The sequence below is a fragment of the Phaenicophaeus curvirostris genome, chromosome Z (assembly GCF_032191515.1).
Source record: "Phaenicophaeus curvirostris isolate KB17595 chromosome Z, BPBGC_Pcur_1.0, whole genome shotgun sequence".
Taxonomy (NCBI): domain Eukaryota; kingdom Metazoa; phylum Chordata; class Aves; order Cuculiformes; family Cuculidae; genus Phaenicophaeus; species Phaenicophaeus curvirostris.
In genome coordinates this window covers 74,384,505-74,404,641 of record NC_091431.1, presented here as the reverse complement: position 1 = coordinate 74,404,641, position 20,137 = coordinate 74,384,505, and the positions used below count along the sequence as shown (strand labels likewise).

General features: G+C 43.0%; 1 protein-coding gene across 2 annotated transcripts in view; it reads left to right on the top strand.

Moving 5' to 3' along the window:
* The window catches only part of DYM (dymeclin), a 235,364-nt gene that overhangs the window by 90,783 nt on the left and 124,444 nt on the right, over positions 1-20,137 (top strand). For both annotated transcript variants that reach the window (XM_069880980.1, XM_069880979.1), the window contains exons 9-12: positions 1,773-1,951; positions 11,936-12,061; positions 17,652-17,765; positions 19,089-19,183. In XM_069880980.1, coding sequence (XP_069737081.1) covers positions 1,773-1,951; positions 11,936-12,061; positions 17,652-17,765; positions 19,089-19,183 — 514 coding nt within the window. The remainder of the gene's footprint in view (positions 1-1,772; positions 1,952-11,935; positions 12,062-17,651; positions 17,766-19,088; positions 19,184-20,137) is intronic.

The window sequence follows — 20,137 nt, the reverse complement described above, 5'->3', positions numbered from 1 at the left end:
GGGGTGTGTGCGTGTGACACTGTTCTCGCTGTATTCCATGGTGATGCAGCCTGTAATGTCAGAAATCTTCTGGGATTTGAGGAAAAGAGAAGATTTGGATGAAATGCGATAACTGCTGCCTATTATGTCGGCTGTCGTAATGCCACTTGCTTGTAAAATGACTTGTAAAAAAGCAAAGTTTCGGATTTGCACTTTTTTTCCCCTTTATTCTTGTGAGTCTTTCCTTCCGCCCCTTAAGATCTCTCCACAAATCACTGCTAGTATTGTCCTGCTGTTTTATACAGCAAAGCTTTCCTCAGTTAAAGCATTTTTAATAAATTATAAGCAATTCATAAATCTGTAATCTGTTTTTTTGTGGGACCTAAGGAATTTTATTTAAATTCTTCAACTTTGGACATCTTGTTTATACTCATAGGGAAATTTTTAAGTCCGGAGCAGTAGTATATGTCAGTATCCAAACTGCTGTTGTTCCCAGCATATGAAATCGCTGTAGTTTTTCTGTATGCATCACTTGTTTGTGTGCTCAGAAATGATAGCCTTTGTGTTCCATTGCCAGGATGCTGAAATAAATCAGACTTATTCTACTTCATGTATCATCATGGAGGATGCATGTTTTGCTTGGATGTTTTTGAACAGAGCTGGACAGGAAAACATTTTATGGAAATGTCTGTGACGCTTTTTGAGAGCTGAGGGATGAACCTGCTCTGTGCTGGAACAACACATTATTCTCTCAGTGGGGTTTTTGTGGAGGAAGCAAAGACAAAATCTCTTGGGTATGGGAGATCTGAAAGCTCATTAAAGATGTGAATCTGGCTCTGGCATGAGAACTGGTGCATTGATGGTCAGAGAATCAAAGAATTATTTTGGTTGGAAAAGGTTTTTAAGGTCACCAAGTCCAACCATAGATCCAGCCCTGCCAAACCAGCCACCAGACTATGTTCCCAAGTGCGACATTTACTCATCTTTTAAACACTTCCAGGGATGGGGACTCAAATACCTTCATGGGCAGCCTTTCCTAGTGCCTGAGAACTCTTTCAATACAGAAAGTTCCTAGGTGTTAGAAATCTCTGTTGATGGACATTTTTGTTGATACTGGTAAGGTTTCTTGTGAAAATGTTCTATGAGCAGAAATCTGTTGTATCCTTGCTTCCAGCCCTGGCACAGATTGCATTGTAAGCATGAACAAACTGCTGCTACTGTAAGTGATGTTTTAAATTTATGTGATGTGGTGTTTTAAATCAACCCACTGAACACCTCGCCACACATACTTCTTGTGAAGTCATGACAACACGTGTGTTTCACTGAATATGTACTGATAGTTTTGACCTATGTGTATCTGCTCTTCATGCCAGGAAAGAGATAACTGTGATGCCATTAAACTATACCTGGAGGTTTGGTTGCACATGAATCTAAGCATTGGTTCCAAAGAAGTCACTACAGCTGCTCTCCTTGCAGCAGCTCCTGAATTGTCTGCTTTTCTAGTAGTGGGAGCTTTTTGGATGAACAGAATAGCCTTATGAAGAAAGATGAGTGTCTTTTGTGGCTGCAGGTGTCTTGCTGGAGCTCTTACCGCAGCTTTTTGGCACAACCAGAGCTCCATGAGAACCTGCTAACGTTTCTGACCATTGATGATAAAAGTCACAGATGGCTTCTGTTTCCTCCTTCCTGTGATGTCTGCATAAAATATTACCCCCCAGAGACTTTTTTAAGGCTAATAAACAGCTAGAAGGTAAAGGCATTTGTTAAAGATTCTTTTTATTTCTTTATTTCAGATAGCACTGCTATTTCATCATCAAATCCACACGCTTTCCAGATTAATTTTAACAGTTTATACACAGCATTGTGTGAGCAGCAGAAATCGGATCAAGCAACTCTTCTTCTGTACATGCTTCTGCATCAAAACTGCAACATGCGGACGTACGTGTTGGCACGCACGGACATAGAAAATCTTGTAAGTGTTGGTCTGCTTTACTCACGCTCATCACGAGGGGTTGGTCCTGGAAGCTTGAGCGTCACCAGCTGTCAGTGTCTCCTGTTCTGTCTTGGGGCCTATAGGTTCTAGCTCACTTATTATTCACTGTGTCATCTCTGGAGTACGGTGCTAAACTTGTCACTAGAGTAAAAGGTAGTACTGGGCAAGGGTCTTAATCAATGAGGTTACATTGGGCTAGCAACCAGTTCCCAGCAGGGATCCATCTTAGGGCAGAACTCTTTAATATCTTCATAAATTACCTTGATGCGTGACTTGAGGGTTTACTGGCCAAGTTTGCTGAGGATATGAAATCATGGGGAGCTGTTGATGCTCTTGAGGGCAGAGAGGCCCTGCAGAGGGATCTGGGGAAATTGAAGAGGTGGGCAATCACCAGCTGCATAGAGTTTAACAAAGGCAAGTGCTGGGTTTTCCACCTGGAACGTCGCAACCCTGGCTCTCCACACAGCCTCAGGAGCGAGAGGCTGGAGAGCAGCCCTGCAAAAAGGGATCTGGGGGTTCTGGTCAGTGGCGAGTTGAAGATGAGGCAGCAGTGCCCTGGCAGCCACGAGGGCGACTCAGTCCTGGGTGCATCAAGCACAGTGTCGCCAGCCCCGCTGCACTGCACACTGGTGCAGCCCCACCATGAGTACTGGGTGCAGCTTTGGGTGCCACAGGATACAAAGGATCTAAAGCTACCGGAGAGTGAACAGAGTTGGTGAAGGATCTGGAGGGGAAGCTGTATGAGGAGCAGCTGAATTCAGTTGGTCTGTTCAGGCTGGAAAAGAGAAGGCTGAGGGGAGACCTCACAAGGAGGTAAGGAGGATCAGGCACTGAGCTTTTCTCTCTGGTGACAAATGACAGGACCTGAGGGAATGGAAGGAAGATGAGCCAGTGGAGGATTAGGCTGGACATTAGGAGAAGGTTCATCTCCCAGAGCATGGTGGAGCACTGAACGGCTACCCAGGGAAGCAGTCATGATGCCAAGCCTGGAAATATTCTAGAATCATTTGGCCAAAGCCCTCAGACCCACAGTGTGAATGTTGGGGTGTCCTGTGCAGGGACAGGGGCTGGACTTGGTGATCTTTGTGGGTCCCTTTCAACTCAGGTCATTCTGCCGTTGGGTGGATGGTACAGTGGATAAGAAACTGGTTGGATGGTTGTATTCAAAGAGTAGTGGTCAATTGCTCAAAGTCCAGATGGAGATCCGTGACTAGTGGTGTCCCTCAGTGGTCTGTACTGGCACCAGTGCTTTTAAATATCTTCATCAATGATATTGACAGCGAGATCGAGTTCACTCTCAGCAAGTTTGCAGATGACACCAAGCTGAGTGGTGCAGTTGCAACACCAGAAGGATGGGATGTCATCCAGAGGGACCTGGACATGCTGGGGAAGTGGGGCTGTGAGAACGTCATGAGTTTCAACAGGACCAAGTGCAAAGTGCTACGCCTGATTTGGGGCGATCCTCAATTTTAGAACACGATGGGGGATGATATGATTGAGAGCAGCCCTGAGAGAAGGACTTGGGGTGCTGTGGGATGAGAAGCTCAACATGACCCTGGGCAATGTGGGCTCACAGCCCAGAAACCACCTGTGTCCTGGGCTGCATAAAAAGCAGCGTGGCCAGCAGGGCGAGGGAAGTGATTCTGCCACTCTATTTCTCTCTTGTGAGACCTCATCTGGGGTCCAGTGTCCAGTTCTGGAATCCTCAACATCAGAAGGAGATGGAGCTGTTGGAACAGGTCCAGAGGAGGCTACAAAGATGGTCCGAGAGCTGGAGCACCTCCCATATGAGGCCAGGCTGAGAGAGTTGGGCTTGTTCATTCTTGAGAAGGCTCCGAGGAGACCTTATAGCGACCTTCCAGTACCTGAAAGGAGCCTACAAGAAAGCTGGGGAGGGACTATTCATGAAGGCTTGTGGTGATAGGAGAAGGGGGAATAGGGATAAACCAGAGACGTGCAGATTTAGGCTAGACATAAGGAAGAATTTCTTAACCATGAGAGTGGTGAGGCAGTGGAACAGGTTGCCCAGGGAAGCTGTGGCTGCCCCATTCCTGGAGATGTTCAAGGTCAGGTTGGATGAGGCCCTGGGTAACCTGATCTAGTGGGAGATGTCCCTGCCCATGGCAAGTGGGTGGACCTCGGTGATCTCTAAGGTCTCTTCCGACCCTAACTGTTCTATGATTCCATGATTCTGTGATTCTATGGTAAAGCTACCACACTGTCTGTAATTCCCTTTTTCCCAGTGCTTTCTGATCCAGATCAAAGCTGCCAGCCTCAGGGAACAGTGTAAAGGAATTGTTAGCAAATATCATTCTATTCATTATTTTATTTTTGTTTTCCATATATACAGACCAGAATTTTACGCAAGCTTACTGTGTGCACATTGCGATAATAGTTAACAAAATGAGCTGTAACTTGACTAATACACCAAATGTCTCACAGGGCTGACCTGCATCTGAAACTCCTCAAGCAGCAGCTGATTGATTTTATAGAAATGCAACTGTAGTTACTTTTTAGCTGCTTTAAATAAGATTGTGGTTAATTGTCAACGTAACAAACACCTGGTACAGTTTTTGTGGGTTATAAATGAGCTTATGCTCCCCACTACATTTAGTAATGTCACAAACCACTTTAACAAATCTTAGTTATTAAAAAGCATTCCTTTAACAAGATAATGGCTGTCTAGGGGAATTGGTAACGTAATAGAGAACCCATTCCATTTTAATATTTGAAATATAGCCAGTCAGTTAGATCCCGTGCCTGTTGGATGGCAGATAGGGAATGAGTTTGGTCTCAGTCCAAGTTCTAGCAGATGTATTGCTAAAATTGGAGTTGATAGACGCCACTGTTGGCAAACTGGGGTGAGAGGGGTGATATTATATTGATTCAAGACTGAACTCCTGTGTAGTCTGCTGCAGATTATCTGGGTGCACGTATCTTGTGAACAAACATTCATATTTCATTTTTCTGGGCTGTTAATATGTGATCTCACATGTTGCACAGCTGCTAACTGCATCAATTTACGTTAGAGAAATAAAGGTGAAGTGTGTGCATTGTTTTATAATGATGATGTCTGATTTATTGTAGAGCTTCCAGAAAAAGCATAAGGTATGTATGTCAAAACAACTTAAGATGCAGGCACGCAGATGCTCTGCAATGTGGGATATTTTCATATATTATCACCTCTCTTTCCTCCCTCTCAAAAAAAAAAAAAAAGAAACCAAGAAAATTACGGAATCACAGAATGGTTTGGGTTGGAAGGGACCTCAAAGCCCATCCAGTTCCAAGCCCCTGCCATCGGCAGGGACACCTCCCACTGAATCTGGTTGCTCCAAACCTCATCCAACCTGGCCTTGAACACCTCCAGGGATGGGGCAGCCACTCCTACCCAGGACTTCCCCACCCTCAGTGTGAAGAATTTCTCTGTAAGATTTCACCTCAGTCTCACCTCTTTCAGCTTCAAACAATTCCCCTTTGGTCTCTCCCTGAACTCCCACAATCACAGAAAAAAACAGAGGCACTAAACACTTTGTGGGAAAAGTGAGGAAAGCATCATTGAAAAGTCAATAGCCAGTTTGATTTATTTTTTTTTAATGCCGGAATTTAAAGCTGTCTTCTCTTATTTTACCCTTTGTGTGTATCATTGTTTTTGTATCGCTGCTGACAGATTACCAGTACCCACAAAGATGATGTGAGGGCTGGGGCCCCTCTGCTCTGAGGCCAGGCTGAGAGAGTTGGGGTTCAGCCTGGAGAAGAGAAGGCTCTGGGGAGACCTTAGAGCAGCTTCCAGTGCTGAAAGGGACTCCAGGAGAGCTGGGGAGGGACTTTTTCCAAGGACATGGAATGATAGTACGTGGGGGAATTGCTTTAAATTGGAAGAGGGAAAGCTTTTGATTAGACACTAGGAAGAAGTTCTTCATGCTAAGGGTGGGGAGGTCCTGGGCAATGGAGAGGCCTGATTTATATGATTTCTAAGATTCTGTGCTCTTTGTTCAATCCTCTTGTTTTCAGCAGGATGGTAGGTAAGGGATGAGCAGCAGCCAGCTGAGAAGAGCAGTTTCAATTGCTTTGTAACACACGCTGAACCAGATGTGAAGAGGATTGGGGGTGGAAGGGTTACTGGACAATGGAATTAGGAATGTCCTAATTACAGCGCTGTGATAAATGAGGCTAATTGAGTGTTGGGCTTGTAAATGAGAGGCAGGGGCAGGAGTAAAAGAGCTGGTTGTTTCCTTCCCTATATGGCAACTGCAGGAGTGGTGTGAACATGCCACATACTGTTCTGGTGGTGTACGAACCATAGTTCATAAAATATTTATGGGGTATTGAAAAGTGGAAAGAGTATAGAGGAACATTTTGTTTGCTTTAAAGTTAACAATAAAACCATGAGGGGCTTAGAAAGCTGACTTAGCTCGACTGGTCAGAAAAGAGCTTGAGAACCATCAGGATGCATACGTGCCGTCACAAGGGGAAAGCCTGGAACAGAAAGGACTCGCTGCTTGCAGGTGATAGGAACTAAAGCCTGGAGGTTGAATCCCACAGCTTAGAGATCTGGGAGGAAAACAGTTCAGGTAACAGAGGCAAAACGGTTCTTTCCATGGATTTCTTAGAATGTGGGTGGCTTTCTGGAGGAGTGTGGCATAAGTCAGTGGCCTCTTCCTCCTGAGGCAGTTGGGTGAAGTGTAAGGGTCTGTGCTACAGGAGGGATCAAGTCTGCACTCAGTTCAATGCTTGTCTTAAACTTTAAGGGGTTTGCAAGTTGTTCCTGTTTCAATGCACTCAGTGCATTGCATTTGTTGTGCTTTCCGCTATTTTAGTACTTCTCGGTTTGGGTGCCCAGGAAGCGTCACTCGCAGATGTTCAGTGGCATTTCCAGGGGATTTCTGAAATATCTAGACTCTTTTTTAACTTCGATTGAATCTTTAAATTGATTCAGAGTGTTTTTCTTAGCTGCTGTAAGATATAATATCTCAGGTTGCTTCCTCATTTGTGCACGACTCTGTCAGTTATTTATAGACACCTTCACCTTCTGTTGTGCTTTGCAGTGCATTATCAGTAAGGCAGTGCATCTTTTTGATTTTATAGCTTCATTCTACTAATCAGGCTGTTTAGGATGTTTGTGCGTTTTCTGTAACTCATAGTACATCACTCGTATGATTTTATAAAATAATTGGATTAAATATCTGATGCAGTTAGGGATGTTGACATCTGGAATTTGGCTGTCCTATTGAAAGTAGAGTTGGGGAGGGGCTCTTTATCAGGGAGTAAAGGAATAGGACAAGGGGAATGGTTTTAAGCTAAAAGAGGGGAAATTTTGCTGAGATCCTAGGAAGAAATGTTTTTCTGTGGGGTTGGGAGGCCGTGGCCTAGGTTGCCCAGAGCAGTGGTGGCTGCCCCATCCCTGGAGGGGTTCAAGGCCAGGTTGGATGGGGCTTGGAGCCCCTGATCCCATGGGAGGTGTCCCTGCCCATGGCAGGGGGTGGAACTGGATGGGTTTTCACGTCCCTTCTGATCCAAACCATTCCATGATTCTATGAAGTACTTGCAGGGATTCTCCGAAGAAGTGAGGGGACTCATGAAATTGGGGTCAATTTGCAAATTTTTTCATAAGTACAGTGTTGTGGCCTGTGGGTGGGAAAATGCTGAACCTTTTTCTGTCTGTAAGAGCAGTGGACACCCATGTTGCAGGTTGTAAGAAATAAACTGTTCCTGTTGAGTGTGTTTGCTTTGGCTGCTGAGCTGTGCAGTGCTGCTGTGTGCTGTAGATTTCCTTGCTGCTCAGCATGACTGGACTGAAATAATGTGTAGGATGATATGGTGATTTTTTTATTGAGCTGATGGTACAGCCATTTTTTTTTCTGTGGTATAAACTTGGCTTAATCCGGTTTCTCATGTGGCACTGCAGTGTTTCATACTGAAAACAAGGTATTTTGAAACTCTGCTGGGGCAGCTGTTCCAGACTTTGGAGTGAATATAGCACCTGCAATTTTCACTGTCTGTATTTCATAGAATCACAGAATGGTTTGCATTGGAAGGGACCAGCTGCTATGGCCAGGGGCATCTCTCAGTGGGCCAGGTTGGTCAAAGCCCCATCCTGGACACAGGACTCTCCTGATCTCCAAGGTCTCTTCTAACACAAACTTTTCTATGATTCCATGAATTAGTTTGGTTTTCATCTGGAAGTGGCAGGTAGAGAGTCATAGAATCACCAGGTTGGAAAAGGCTGCTTGGATCATCGAGTCTAACCATTCCTGTCTGCCCCCAAACCATGTCCCAAAGTACCTTGTCCACTCATCTTTTAAACCCCTCCAGGGATGGTGACTTCACCAGCATCCTGGGCAGCCTCTGCCAGTGCCCAATGACCCTTTCCGTGAAAAACTTTTTTCCCAATATCCAGCCTGAACCTCCCCTGGTGGAGCTTGAGGCCATTCCCTCTCGTCCTGTCCCCTGTCACTTAGGAGAAGAGGCCAGCACCCTCCTCTCCACAACCTCCTTTCAGGTAGTTGTAGAGAGCAATGAGGTCTCCCCTCAGCCTCCTCTTCTCCAGGCTAAACACCCCCAGCTCTCTCAGCCGCTCCTCATAAGGCCTGTTCTCCAGCCCCCTCACCAGCTTCGTTGCTCTTCTCTGGACTCGCTCCAGAGCCTCAACATCCTTCTTGTGGTGAGGGGCCCAGAACTGAACACAGGATTCGAGGAGCGGTCTCACCAGTGCCGAGTTCAGAGGGAGAAGAACCTCCCTGGCCCTGCTGGTCACACCATTTCTGATCCAAGCCAAGATGCCATTGGCCTTCTTGGCCACCTGGCCCCTGCTGGCTCATGTTCAGTCGCTGTCAACCAACACCCCCAGGTCCCTCTCCTCCAGGCAGTTTCCAGCCAGACTTCTCCTAGTCTGTAGCTGCTCAGGGTTGTGCCCCAAGTGCAGGACCCGGCGTCTGGCCTTGTTAAACCTCCTGCCATTGGTCTCAGCCCATGGATCCAGCCTGTTCAGATCCCTTTGGAGCCTCCCGACCCTCCAGCAGATCCAGCTTCCACCCAGCTTAGTGTCATCCTCAAACTTGCTCAGGGTGCACTCGATGCCTTCATCCAGGTCATTGATGAAGACACTGAACAGGGCTGGACCCAGCACTGAGCCCTGGGGAACCCCACTTGTCACTGGCCTCCAGCTGGAGTTAACTCCATTTCCCACCACTCTCTGGACCCGGCCATGGAGACTTAAGTCACCATTTGGGTCCCTGAGTTTGTTCTCATATGTAGATGGAGAGAAGTCTGAAAGAGGAATGGAAAGTGGGGTCAGGGACGTGGTGTGGGAATAAGAGGTTTCAAAAGCTTTCAAGGTGCATTTTGAGGCAGGAGGACTGAATGCAGTGATCTAGAGAGCCAAATAACTCTTTGGAGTGAGTGTGATTTCAGTAGCTGATATAAAATTTTAATAAGAGTATTTTCATATATCAGGTCATATGGAAATATTGGTAATGACTCAGTGTCCGAATCAAAGTACCAGTTTTTAATATAGTTTTAGCAGTGCACTTTAGGACTTGAACACTTAAGGAACACAAATGCATTTCTTCAGCTCCTGCTTTAGACCTAGTAGTAATGTGCATTGACAGAGGAGATAGGAGGTCTAACGCAAATAAAACATGACTGTGTTTGTGACTTTTTTAGCTTAAGAAATGAAGAGAATAAACTGTGCTCACCTTCACAGCAGTTCTCTTTTGAGCTGACACGTGGCTGTATCCAATGCTGCCAACATCCAAAGCAATTCCACAGGTCACTTTCTGAAAGGGTGTTGAGGTTCTCCATCAGTTTTGCTTTGACACGTTCTACCAACAAGAAATGGGTTCCTTTGAGCATTAAGTGGATTGCTGGGAAGAGGGAGCCAGGTCTGGTGAACAGGGTAGGAGCTCAAGCACAAGGATGTTGTTATCAGCTAAAAACCACATGAAAGGCAAAGTGTTGTGGGCTGATGCTTTGTCTTGATGTAGACTCGCTGTCACTCTTGCACAGCGACATTTCCTGACCCAGGGTTAGGAATTGTCTGTATTTCAACATGTGTCCACTCATACTGAGTGAAGCAATTGAGCTGAGTCTTGTCTCACTGTAGCAGGTCAGAATATGTTCTATAACCAACTCTGTTTCTCCCCTCCCACTTTCTGTTCCCAAGCCATATGGTCAGTCATGTTTTTTCGTGTTGGACCTCGTTTGTTGGGTCATTCCATTTGGCCAGAGTGCTTTGTGTGGTATTATGTAGTGCAAACCAGAATGGACACAGTGATGTTGAAGGAGTGCAAGGCATGTACTGCATAAGGCAGTACATTCAATTTTGAGTAGATGTAAAAATTAACTGACACAAGTACTTCTTAAAAACTAAGAAGTTGTTCCACTGGTTCCCTTCAGAAAGGCGTTTGTTGTTTTCTCTGCAAAGTTAAGTTGTAAATGCAGTTCTTCGGTAGATTTACTTTGTTTCCTGCAGTTTGCAGCTTATCATAATGCTTGGTCTTGGAAGTGACTTTGAGCTTATGCAATGCAAAGCTACATGCAGTGTAAATATTGGAAATAGAAATAATTTGAGCAGTGGACTGATGCAGCAGTGTTTGTCTCACTTTTCATCCATCCAAGGAAAAGAACTAATGTTTTTGAGCTCTATGCTAAGCAGATACTATAGGGAAAACCCCGATCTTTACTCTCAAGGCCTATATTCACAAAACACAAGAGATCGACTCCAGTTTCAACTGGAGAGAGAAGGATCCTTTGGAATGGTAAAGGAGGGAGGTTTGCAATGAGTAAATGTTCTTTCTTTCTGCTTTTGTAGTGATGTTGAATTGACCCTGGCCAAAGCATCTGTCAAAAAGCTTTTGTGGCCTATTACATTTAGATCCATGTCATTGATTTTAACAGAAACCGTTGTGTGTTTTAATTATGTTCCAACTGTTTTGGGACTGGTTATTTGTAAGAGAACCTTCTGGTAACTTCAGATGCTTGTGAAGCACTCAGCGTCCTGGCTGCTCAGCAGAATAGGTTTCGCATGACTCATACTGCTGCCCTCAACCTCTTTTGGAAAACAGCAAGTCTTTAGGTGTCTAGAAGCTTCTTGGAGCAATGAATTCTGCATCTCATCCACTGTCTTGGAGAGTTTTCTCCAGTTCCTTTTTCCAAGGTATTCTGTGAGTTAAGCCTATTTCTGCAGCCACATTGTACTGAGCCAGTGGAAATCTCATTTTCAGTTGGTAGGGAGACAGCGTTTGCATCTGGATTAATTTTAGAGTACCATTCAGGTATGCTTGCTGCTGCAATGAAATCTCATTTTCTTTATTACAGCAAGACTTTGGCTTAAACTGTTCATCCTGGTGAAAATGTTGCAAGACCTTGGGCTGAACTCTCATCATAATGTTACTTCTCCTTGGCTACATATTATATACAATTGCAAAAACAGTCTTTTTCTAGTCTTATTCCAACCCAAACTGGTTCTTTTCTGGAATTATCTCCACAGAGCAAAATGGAATTTCAGGTCTCAAAATGACTCTGTGGACCTCAGCTCTAATAAGCTTGGATATACCTGATGAGGAAAGCCCTTTCAGACCAGGCTTGGGGTAGCACAAATGGTTAGAAACTATTTTTTTTCCTGCTTAAACTTAGGAAAATATCATTGAACAGTTTTATTTTCCCATAGACTGGAGGGGGACTAAAGCTTTCAGAACTTATGATAACTGGTATAGCTGGATATCTCATTTATTAGGAATTTAAATTCTGTGTCTGACCACAAGAAAGAACCTGTTTGGACTCTTGTGTGGAGACCAAATGAAACAGATGGAAGGTGTTTGAACACTGTACGTCACTATTAAGGAGTGGTTATTTCAAGAGGGAGGAATTGCTGAGTTACTGTTACAGGAGGCTTGGAGTATCCTCTGTTTTTTGTCAGAGGCTTTTGAAGACAAAACTAATAAACACATTTTTCCTTCCCTAAAGGTTCTGCCTATTCTTGAAATCCTATATCATGTTGAAGAAAGGAATTCACACCATGTTTACATGGCTCTTATAATTTTGTTGATCCTTACAGAAGATGATGGCTTCAACCGATCGATTCATGAAGTGGTGAGTTGTTTTGGTAAATAATTTTTCAGCTCTAAAAATTGTTTAACTACTTATTTTTACAAAGATACATCTGTCTCGGTTTCCTCAGTAGAGGCTGTGGACATCCAAATTTGATGGCATATATGTATTCCTTTCATAAGGACTTAGTAACCTAAAGTTAGAAGGGTTATTGAAAGACTTTTTTGAGTGAACAAACTGCTCCCTCTTGTAGAGAAGATGCTGCTTATACTCCTTTTCTGTCTTTTTTTTTTGGTGTTTCCTGTTACAAATTAACATACCAATAGCCAAGGAGGTTGCATCAAAGATGCTGATTGTTTGCCTTGGAAGTGGAGGGGCTGGAAGGGAGAGAAAACCAGAAAACCTTTTTTATTTCTCTTGAAAACATTTGCTTAACCAGTTAAGCTGAGAGGAGCTTTTAGTTGGACTTTCATTTTCCATGCTGAATTTTATTCCCTTACTTGGCATTTCTTTCTCTAACTTTCTGCTTGGTTAACATCTTATTTTATGTTGCCCATATAATATGATCCAAATTTTGATGGGCCTTGACCATCAGGGCTGGAGAATACCTTGGACAATTATGTTCTGGTTTCCTCATTTCTAAAACTGCGATAATGTAGAAGATACGTACACTGATTTTATTTCGTTTTTTGACTGGGACATGGAAACACTCATTTGGGGTTATGTGAAATTAATGAAATGCAAAAAGTTGGAAGCCAGTTTCAAGGTATCTAAACAGAAGTCTTCCCGGGTAAACTTCTATCCTGTTTTGGAGGGAACTGACATTTTTTTTGAGACTTACAGTATTTAAGTATTACTCTACTTGGAGTCCTGTGCCCAGTTCTGGAATCCAGAACATCATAAGAAGGAGATGGAACTGTTGGAATGGGTTCAGAGGAGGCCACAAAGATGATCCAAGGGCTGGAGCAGCTCCGCTATGAGGACAGGCTGAGAGAGTTAGGGTTGTTCAGCCTGGAGAAGAGAAGGCTCTGAGGAGACCTTATGGCGACCTTACAGTACCTGAAAAAGCAACAAGAAAGATAGGAAGGGACTGTTTACAAAGGCTTGTAGTGATAGGAGGAGGGTAATGGCTTTAAATTAGAATTTAGATTAGACATGAGGAGGAAAATGTTCATGCTGAGGATTGTGAGGCCCTGGCCCAGGTTGCCCTGGGGGGTTGTGGCTGCCCCATCCCTGGAGGTGTTCAAGGCTAGGTTGGATGGGGCTTGGAGCCCCTGATCCAGTGGGATGTGTCTCTGCTCATGGTAGGGGAGTTGGAACTGGATGGGCTTCAAGGTCTCTTCCAACTCAAACCATTCTACAATTCTTTGATTTCAATAGCTCTGTTCGTAGAAAGCAAGAAGAGATGGTATCTATATACAGTTTCATGGCTGCACCTTTTAGGAAGCAGCTTTTAGGAGGAGCCCCTACAGTAGCCATGATGACTGAAAGAACATTTTCCTGAAGCTTTCTTCCACTTCATCTTCATGTACTTTGAACTGGTATATACACACTATACACAGACACATGATGTGTATTTTTGTGTTCCATCTCACAAAGTCCTTTAACTTCCCTTATAAACTGCGCTTGTTGATGGTTAGAGGAGAGCTGACAAGGTTTCACTCCCACCTGAGTCCCTTTCGCCGTTGTTTTTCATTCATTTTAAAGGCTTTACGTGTGGTCTTCCACTAAATTCCTTACTGGATAAGTGAAAGTGGAAGGTTTCCTTTAAAATTTTTTACAGGAATTCAGCTGTGGAATTAAAACATCTTTGATTTTAATTCAGACTTCCACTATCTGCATCTTTCTTTTACTCCATAGTTGTGTTTTCCTGCTCCAGAGTGTCTGGTGAGTAGCATCCATTCATTAATAGTGTTACGTGACCAGAGTTTTGCACGTTTGGCTTCTTAGCCAGATAATGTGAAGAGCCAATCCTGCAGGCTTCTCTATGGGAAGTTCTCCTGTCTGCCCCACTGCAGAAAAAGGTCTGGAAATGGAAACCTTTACCATCAAAAGCCAAGGGAGCACCATGACTCTGCAGAGGAAGGAAGTGTAATAAGGTCAATTCTTCCTGCTTCCCTCCTCTGTTCCTTATCATTCTTTCTCTTACTCTTTTCTCAATTCTTTGCTGTATTTTTGTGCACTCTGAAAGTCACCTAAAGGAACTATGATGTAGACGAGAGTTGATGACTCTTGATAGCAACTCTTAAGTATTCCTACAGAAAGTGAGTCCGGGGGAGGACATGCTGAGAGAGTTGGGGTTGTTCAGCCTGGAGAAGAGAAACCTTTCGGGAGACCTTAGAGCATCTTCCAGTACAGAAAAGCCTCCAGGAAAGCTGGGGAGGGGCTCTTGATTAGGGAGTGCAGGGATAGGACAGGAGGAACAGTTTGAAGCTGAAATAGGGGAGATTGAGATGAGATCTTAGGAAGAAACGTTTTCCTGTGAGGGTGGGGAGGCCCTGGCCCAGGTTGCCCAGGGAAGCTGTGGCTGCCCCATCCCTGGAGGTGTTCAAGGGCAGGTTGGATGGGGCTTGGAGCAACCTGATCCAGTGGGAGATGTCCCTGCCCATGGCGGGGGTGGGACTGGATGGGCTTTGAGGTCCCTTGTTTGCCTGTCACTTGGGAGTGACCAATACCCACCTCAACACAACCTCCTTTCAGGGAGCTGCAAAGAGCAGGTCTCCCCTCAGCCTCCTTTGCTTCAGGCTGAACAGCCCCAGGTCCCTCACCCACCTCTCATAACCCTTCTTCTCCAGCCCCTTTCCCAGCTCCGTTCCCTTCTCTGGACATGCTCGAGCTCCTTGTAGACAGTAGCCCAAAAATGAACCCAGGATTCAAGGTGTGGCCTCACAAGCACCGAATATTTTTTTATGAATGGAGTCAGGATAGCTATATTTCTGTAAAATGTGAACATCTTGCATCAGTTACACAACTGGAATGAAACTTATTCACAGCAAATATTTGCCAATTTTAGCAATTACAGAAGGATTATTTTTTTCCCATCACTTGGCTTAAGAATGAAGATAAAGTGAATTTGATGTGTTTTGGATCAACCTGTTTTTCTCTCTGCTGGTGTGTATCCTGTGTGCTGTTCATATTAGAAGTATGACTGTACAGTCTGTTTATGGTCTACTTTGTGGTATTCAACCCATATTTATGTATTGATTTTTAAGATTAATTTTAGTAAGTGCAGTTTTATAAATCTGGTGATTATACCAACTGGTAAAGAGCTCAGGAAACCACAGAAACTCTTTTGGACTGCTGAGGCATTTTTTATTTGAAATTAACATGGTCTTAACTGCCTGGAAAATATGATCGAAACCATAGGTCCTGCTTTTGCAGTTGGCTTAATGCAGTTAGGTCCCTGTAGCCACATAGAGCTCTATTTCTTTCACTAATAATAACATCGATAACAACAGAGTAAATGGGTAGATGCAAAAATTCCCAAAAGGGGACGAGTATTGGTGAATTTTCTTCTCTGATTTATGAACTGATGTCAAAATAACATCATGTAATAATTTATGTGGCAGTAACCTGTAGTACTGCTGTGGCACTTTATGTTGTAATGAACAGTGGGAAACTGTAAATCACAGTTTAACTGTGTTTATTTTTCATAGAATCATGGAATGATTTGGGTTGGAAGGGACCTCAAAGCCCATCCAGTTCCACCCCCTGCCATGGGCAGGGACACCTCCCACTGGGTCAGGGGCTCCAAGCCCCATCCAGCCTGGCCTTGAACCCCACCAGGGATGGGGCAGCCACCACTGCTCTGGGCAACCTGGGCCAGGGCCTCCCCACCCTCAGCGTGAAGAAATTCCTCCTGATGTCTGATCTGCATCTTACTCCTTCCAATTTAAAGGCATTCCCAATTGTCCTGTCACTCCAGACCTTTGCAAAAAGTCCCTCCCCAGCTTTCCTGCAGCCCCTTTCAGGACTGGAAGCTGCTTGAGGTCTCCCTGGAGCCTTCTCTTCTCCAGGGTGAACAACCCTGGAGAAAGTCCAGGAAACAGAAAACAAGGTGTTGTTGCAAAGTGACCCAAAATGACAATAAATGGAAAAATGTGATCCACATAAGAGATGTGGATTTTAAGGGAGGGGAAATGCATATGATGTTCAGGTAGTGTGTCACAAATAGTTGGAGGTTTAAACTCCTAAATATGGTGAACTAAAAATCATTTGGAAAAAATCCCTTGTATTGAGATATGTGAGCTCTGAGATAGCCTGTCTAGTAGAAGGTTGATTGCTTGAATCATATGAAACAGGAATAAATAAAGATATTGTTTTGGGAGCTTCCTCTCAGTGAAGGCTATAAAGACCCGTCCTGTTATGGCAATAGGATGGGCTAATTAATTTCCTTTCAGTTCCAATGTGATTCTATGATTCATCATTTCCATAGTATCACAGAATCGTAGAATCGTTAGGTTGGAAAAGACCTTAGAGATCATCAGGTGTGGTTCTCCATCCTCTCTCTTACAGAAGGAAAAGGTTTTGCTGGGCATCATGTTAGTAGGAGAAGGAGGGAATTCAAATAGCAGAAATGATATGAAATGTAGGGTTATAATTCATTTCAGGCATCCAAAGGAGAAGTGGGAAGAAGGAAGAAGTGGATTTATGCAACTTTTTGGGAGAAGAGATTGATTAATGAAGTTGAGCGGTGAGGTTGAGGTTTTGATTTTTTTAAGACATCTGTATTATTTTCATTGAGCATCAATTTTCAATGAAACAATATATCAAAAACAAAGTCGCATGGAGTGATGGCTTTGTGTGAAATATTCCCTGTTTAGCAAATTTTTGCTTTGACCCAGCATAACCCTGTATTTATAGAGGATCTTCTCCATGTTTTAGGGCAGTTCCTCTTGAATTGTTTTTACTGATCATTTAAAGCAGGTTTTTTTGTACTTAAATTTGCTCCAAATTGGCCAACTGAATATTCTAAGAGGAAAGAGTGGATTGATTGATCTACAATAGACTCAGAAATGGTAGTAAACATCCTCCCTGACAGTGGAAGATATGAAGCTCTTAATCGAGCTGATGACTTACTCTAACCTGGAGACAAGAGCCCTCACATCTGGCATTCAAAAGTCTTTGAGTGTGAAGCCAACAGGTAACCTGTTGATGTGCCCACTCTTCAGCGTGTGTGCTCTTGCCAGTCAGAGCTCATACGTGCTGCCTCTTGCCCAACTTGTAATGAGGGGGATTGGGAAGGAATTGGCAACATTATTGAGGTGTCTAGGGTGGAACTGTTGACTAGAAATTGCAAGGGGTGAGGTTAAAAGAATACAGGAACGTGATGGGGCAGGGCGTTGAAATTAGAGAATTACTGAATTTAATCGACTTTGTCCTCTTGGTGTGTTTCCACATGGCTTATAGTAAAGGTGTTGAGGTCTAATAGGTGGTAATACTGCAGAGGTTTGTATTTTTCTTTTGGTTTAATATTCGTATTCTTGCTTTAGAGTACAATCTTTTTTCCCTGTTTTAGGCTGGAAGCTAACTTACATGTCTTAAGGAATACAAGAATCCAGACAACTTTCTCTGTTTGTGTTCAAACCTAGGTGCTGAAGAACTTTGTTTTTCTTTTTTTTCTCTTTTACAGATATTGAAAAATATCACTTGGTACGCTGAGCGTGTCTTAACAGAGATCTCACTTGGGAGTCTCCTGATACTGGTTGTGATAAGAACCATCCAGTACAATATGACACGGACAAGGGTAAGAGCTGCACGAAGTGCTTACGCACGTCACCTTGATTTCAAATTTCAGCAGCATGAATTCAGTTCCATACTGGGTGTGGGATTTTTCTTCATTCTGTTGCAACCAGTTGGCTTCTGAATTTACGGGAGGGAAGGAAACAGAAAGTTCAGCTGTATTAACCAAGTGCAGTGTTAATTGGTTCTGACCTTGTAATACAATTTCCATGTTATCATCCAGTTCATTGAGTAGATTTTGCTAATGATCAGAATTCAGGCACCAAATTCCTCATTTTCATGTTAGAAAAAATATTCCTTTATTTGGTGAGAAGTGATTCCTTTTAAGTTGTTTGCCTCTCAAATTATTCAGAAATGGGAATCGCAGCTTTATTTGTTGTTAGTGCTTTTATGAAGTAGGACAGTAATAGAGATATAAAATCTTTTTGAGCTCTAGCAAAGCAAAACTTCTTCAACTTCATAGCCTCATATCAGATTGGTTTTGTGCATTTTTCAAGCATTTTATTTTATCCTTATTTCAAACATATGAGCATGGTATCATACCCTTTTAAGTATTTTCAACAATTAAAGATTGGAAGGTTTGACATGAGAAAGTAACAGAAAATATTTAAATCTATTTTAAATAGGAAAACTTAAAGATTTCACTTTTACAATCAAAAGAATTTGAAGAAACAAAGACATTCTTGGCATATATTTTTAGGGCTTTGAATCTCTTATATTCTGTAAATGCATTTTTTAGACTTGAATAGCTAAAATACGTCCCTTTTGGACTGGAAAAGTGGACAAGTTTGGTTCTTGGCTTTGGTAGGGCCATGATTTAAATGCTTGATCGAATGATTTCAGGGTACTGACAAGGGGACCAGAACTTGGAAGTATCATGTGGTTTTGGTTGTGGGAATCTGTAGAATGCTTTGAAATAGTTAATAGGGAGATAGGTCATGAAGCAGAAAATGTTAGGATATGACTACAAAAAGAAGAGAGGGGAAGGGAAGAAGTGGAGGTCTTTCAGTATTGGTTACATCTGTGATGTTGTTGTAAATCAGCATTGCTAAAGACATGCACATATACATGTGTGTTTACATATAAACATACAAACACTCTGAAATCTGCATTAAACAATCACTATTTTATAAGCCTTTTTTAGTAAGAAAACATTCTTAATACATCACCAACATATACGCTTTGCTTTTCTGCTATATGCTTTTGATCATGTCCGTTAAATGACATCTGTTACTCAGTCTTGTGAATGATTCCTGCAGTAGGTGTCAGTGTATATCAAAAGGACAGTTTGATGGTTTGTTTTTTAATTTCCTCTTCTTTCTGACAGGATAAATACCTTCATACAAATTGTCTGGCAGCCTTGGCAAATATGTCAGCGCAGTTCCGCTCACTTCATCAGTATGCTGCTCAGAGGATCATCAGGTAAATATACAGACTGCTCTTAAAACTGATCTTTACTGAAACTCAGGATTACAGAAACTTAAATTTTATCTGCCTTAATAGAAACTGATGAGCTAGATAACTGAAGTAGTAACTGAATAGCTAAATAATCCCAGAATAAATCTTATTTGCCTTATATCTGCATCCATTCTGAATGCACAAACAATATTAGTTTCTCCGTCTTAGAAACTTCTGACCTTTCGTTCTCCTAACAGAACAGCTCAATGGCTACTTTCAAACCAGAAGGTTGTGTGAATTGTGCTTTCTTTACTCATTTATCATGTTGTAACAGGAATGCACTGAATGGTGGTTCTTATGCAGACTGAATTTTTTGCTTGCTTTACTTCTTCCTCCATGTTTAGCAGAAGACCTGTTTGTCTGAATTGGACATAACACAATGATCATTTTGTGATGAGGCCCTGGAAATACAGGCAATAAAACCTGCACTGATACTTTTCAACTGTTAAAGTTTATTAGCCTCTATATAACATGTAGTTGATATCTGTTCTGGTTCTAAAACAGGGCCATAACTTTAAAGAAGTAGGTACTGAAGTCGGTCCTTTCCTGTTTTGTATCTGTGCTGCAGAGCACTTTGTAAAGGCAGGTAATCATGCGTCACGTGTCCTTCTCATCTTGGACAGCAGCCCTGCTCCATACTCCAAAGGAAAAAAGGAAGGTTCTTGTTATTGCCATCAGGAATAAATTGGTTTAGCGCTTGTCAAGTGCAGACAGTGTGCCAAAAAGAAGTGAATAATAATTGCGTGCATGTTCTCTTTGAAAAGGACTGGGTAATAAGAGATGCATCTTGTTCTTAAGCCCTTGCTCTTTAGGATTTAATTCTCTCTGAGTCCCATCTCTTCTGGAAATGGTTGATTGTGAAAGTGTGGACGAGTAAGGATGAATGCATTCTGCCATCCTTGTTCTATACTCATCCTC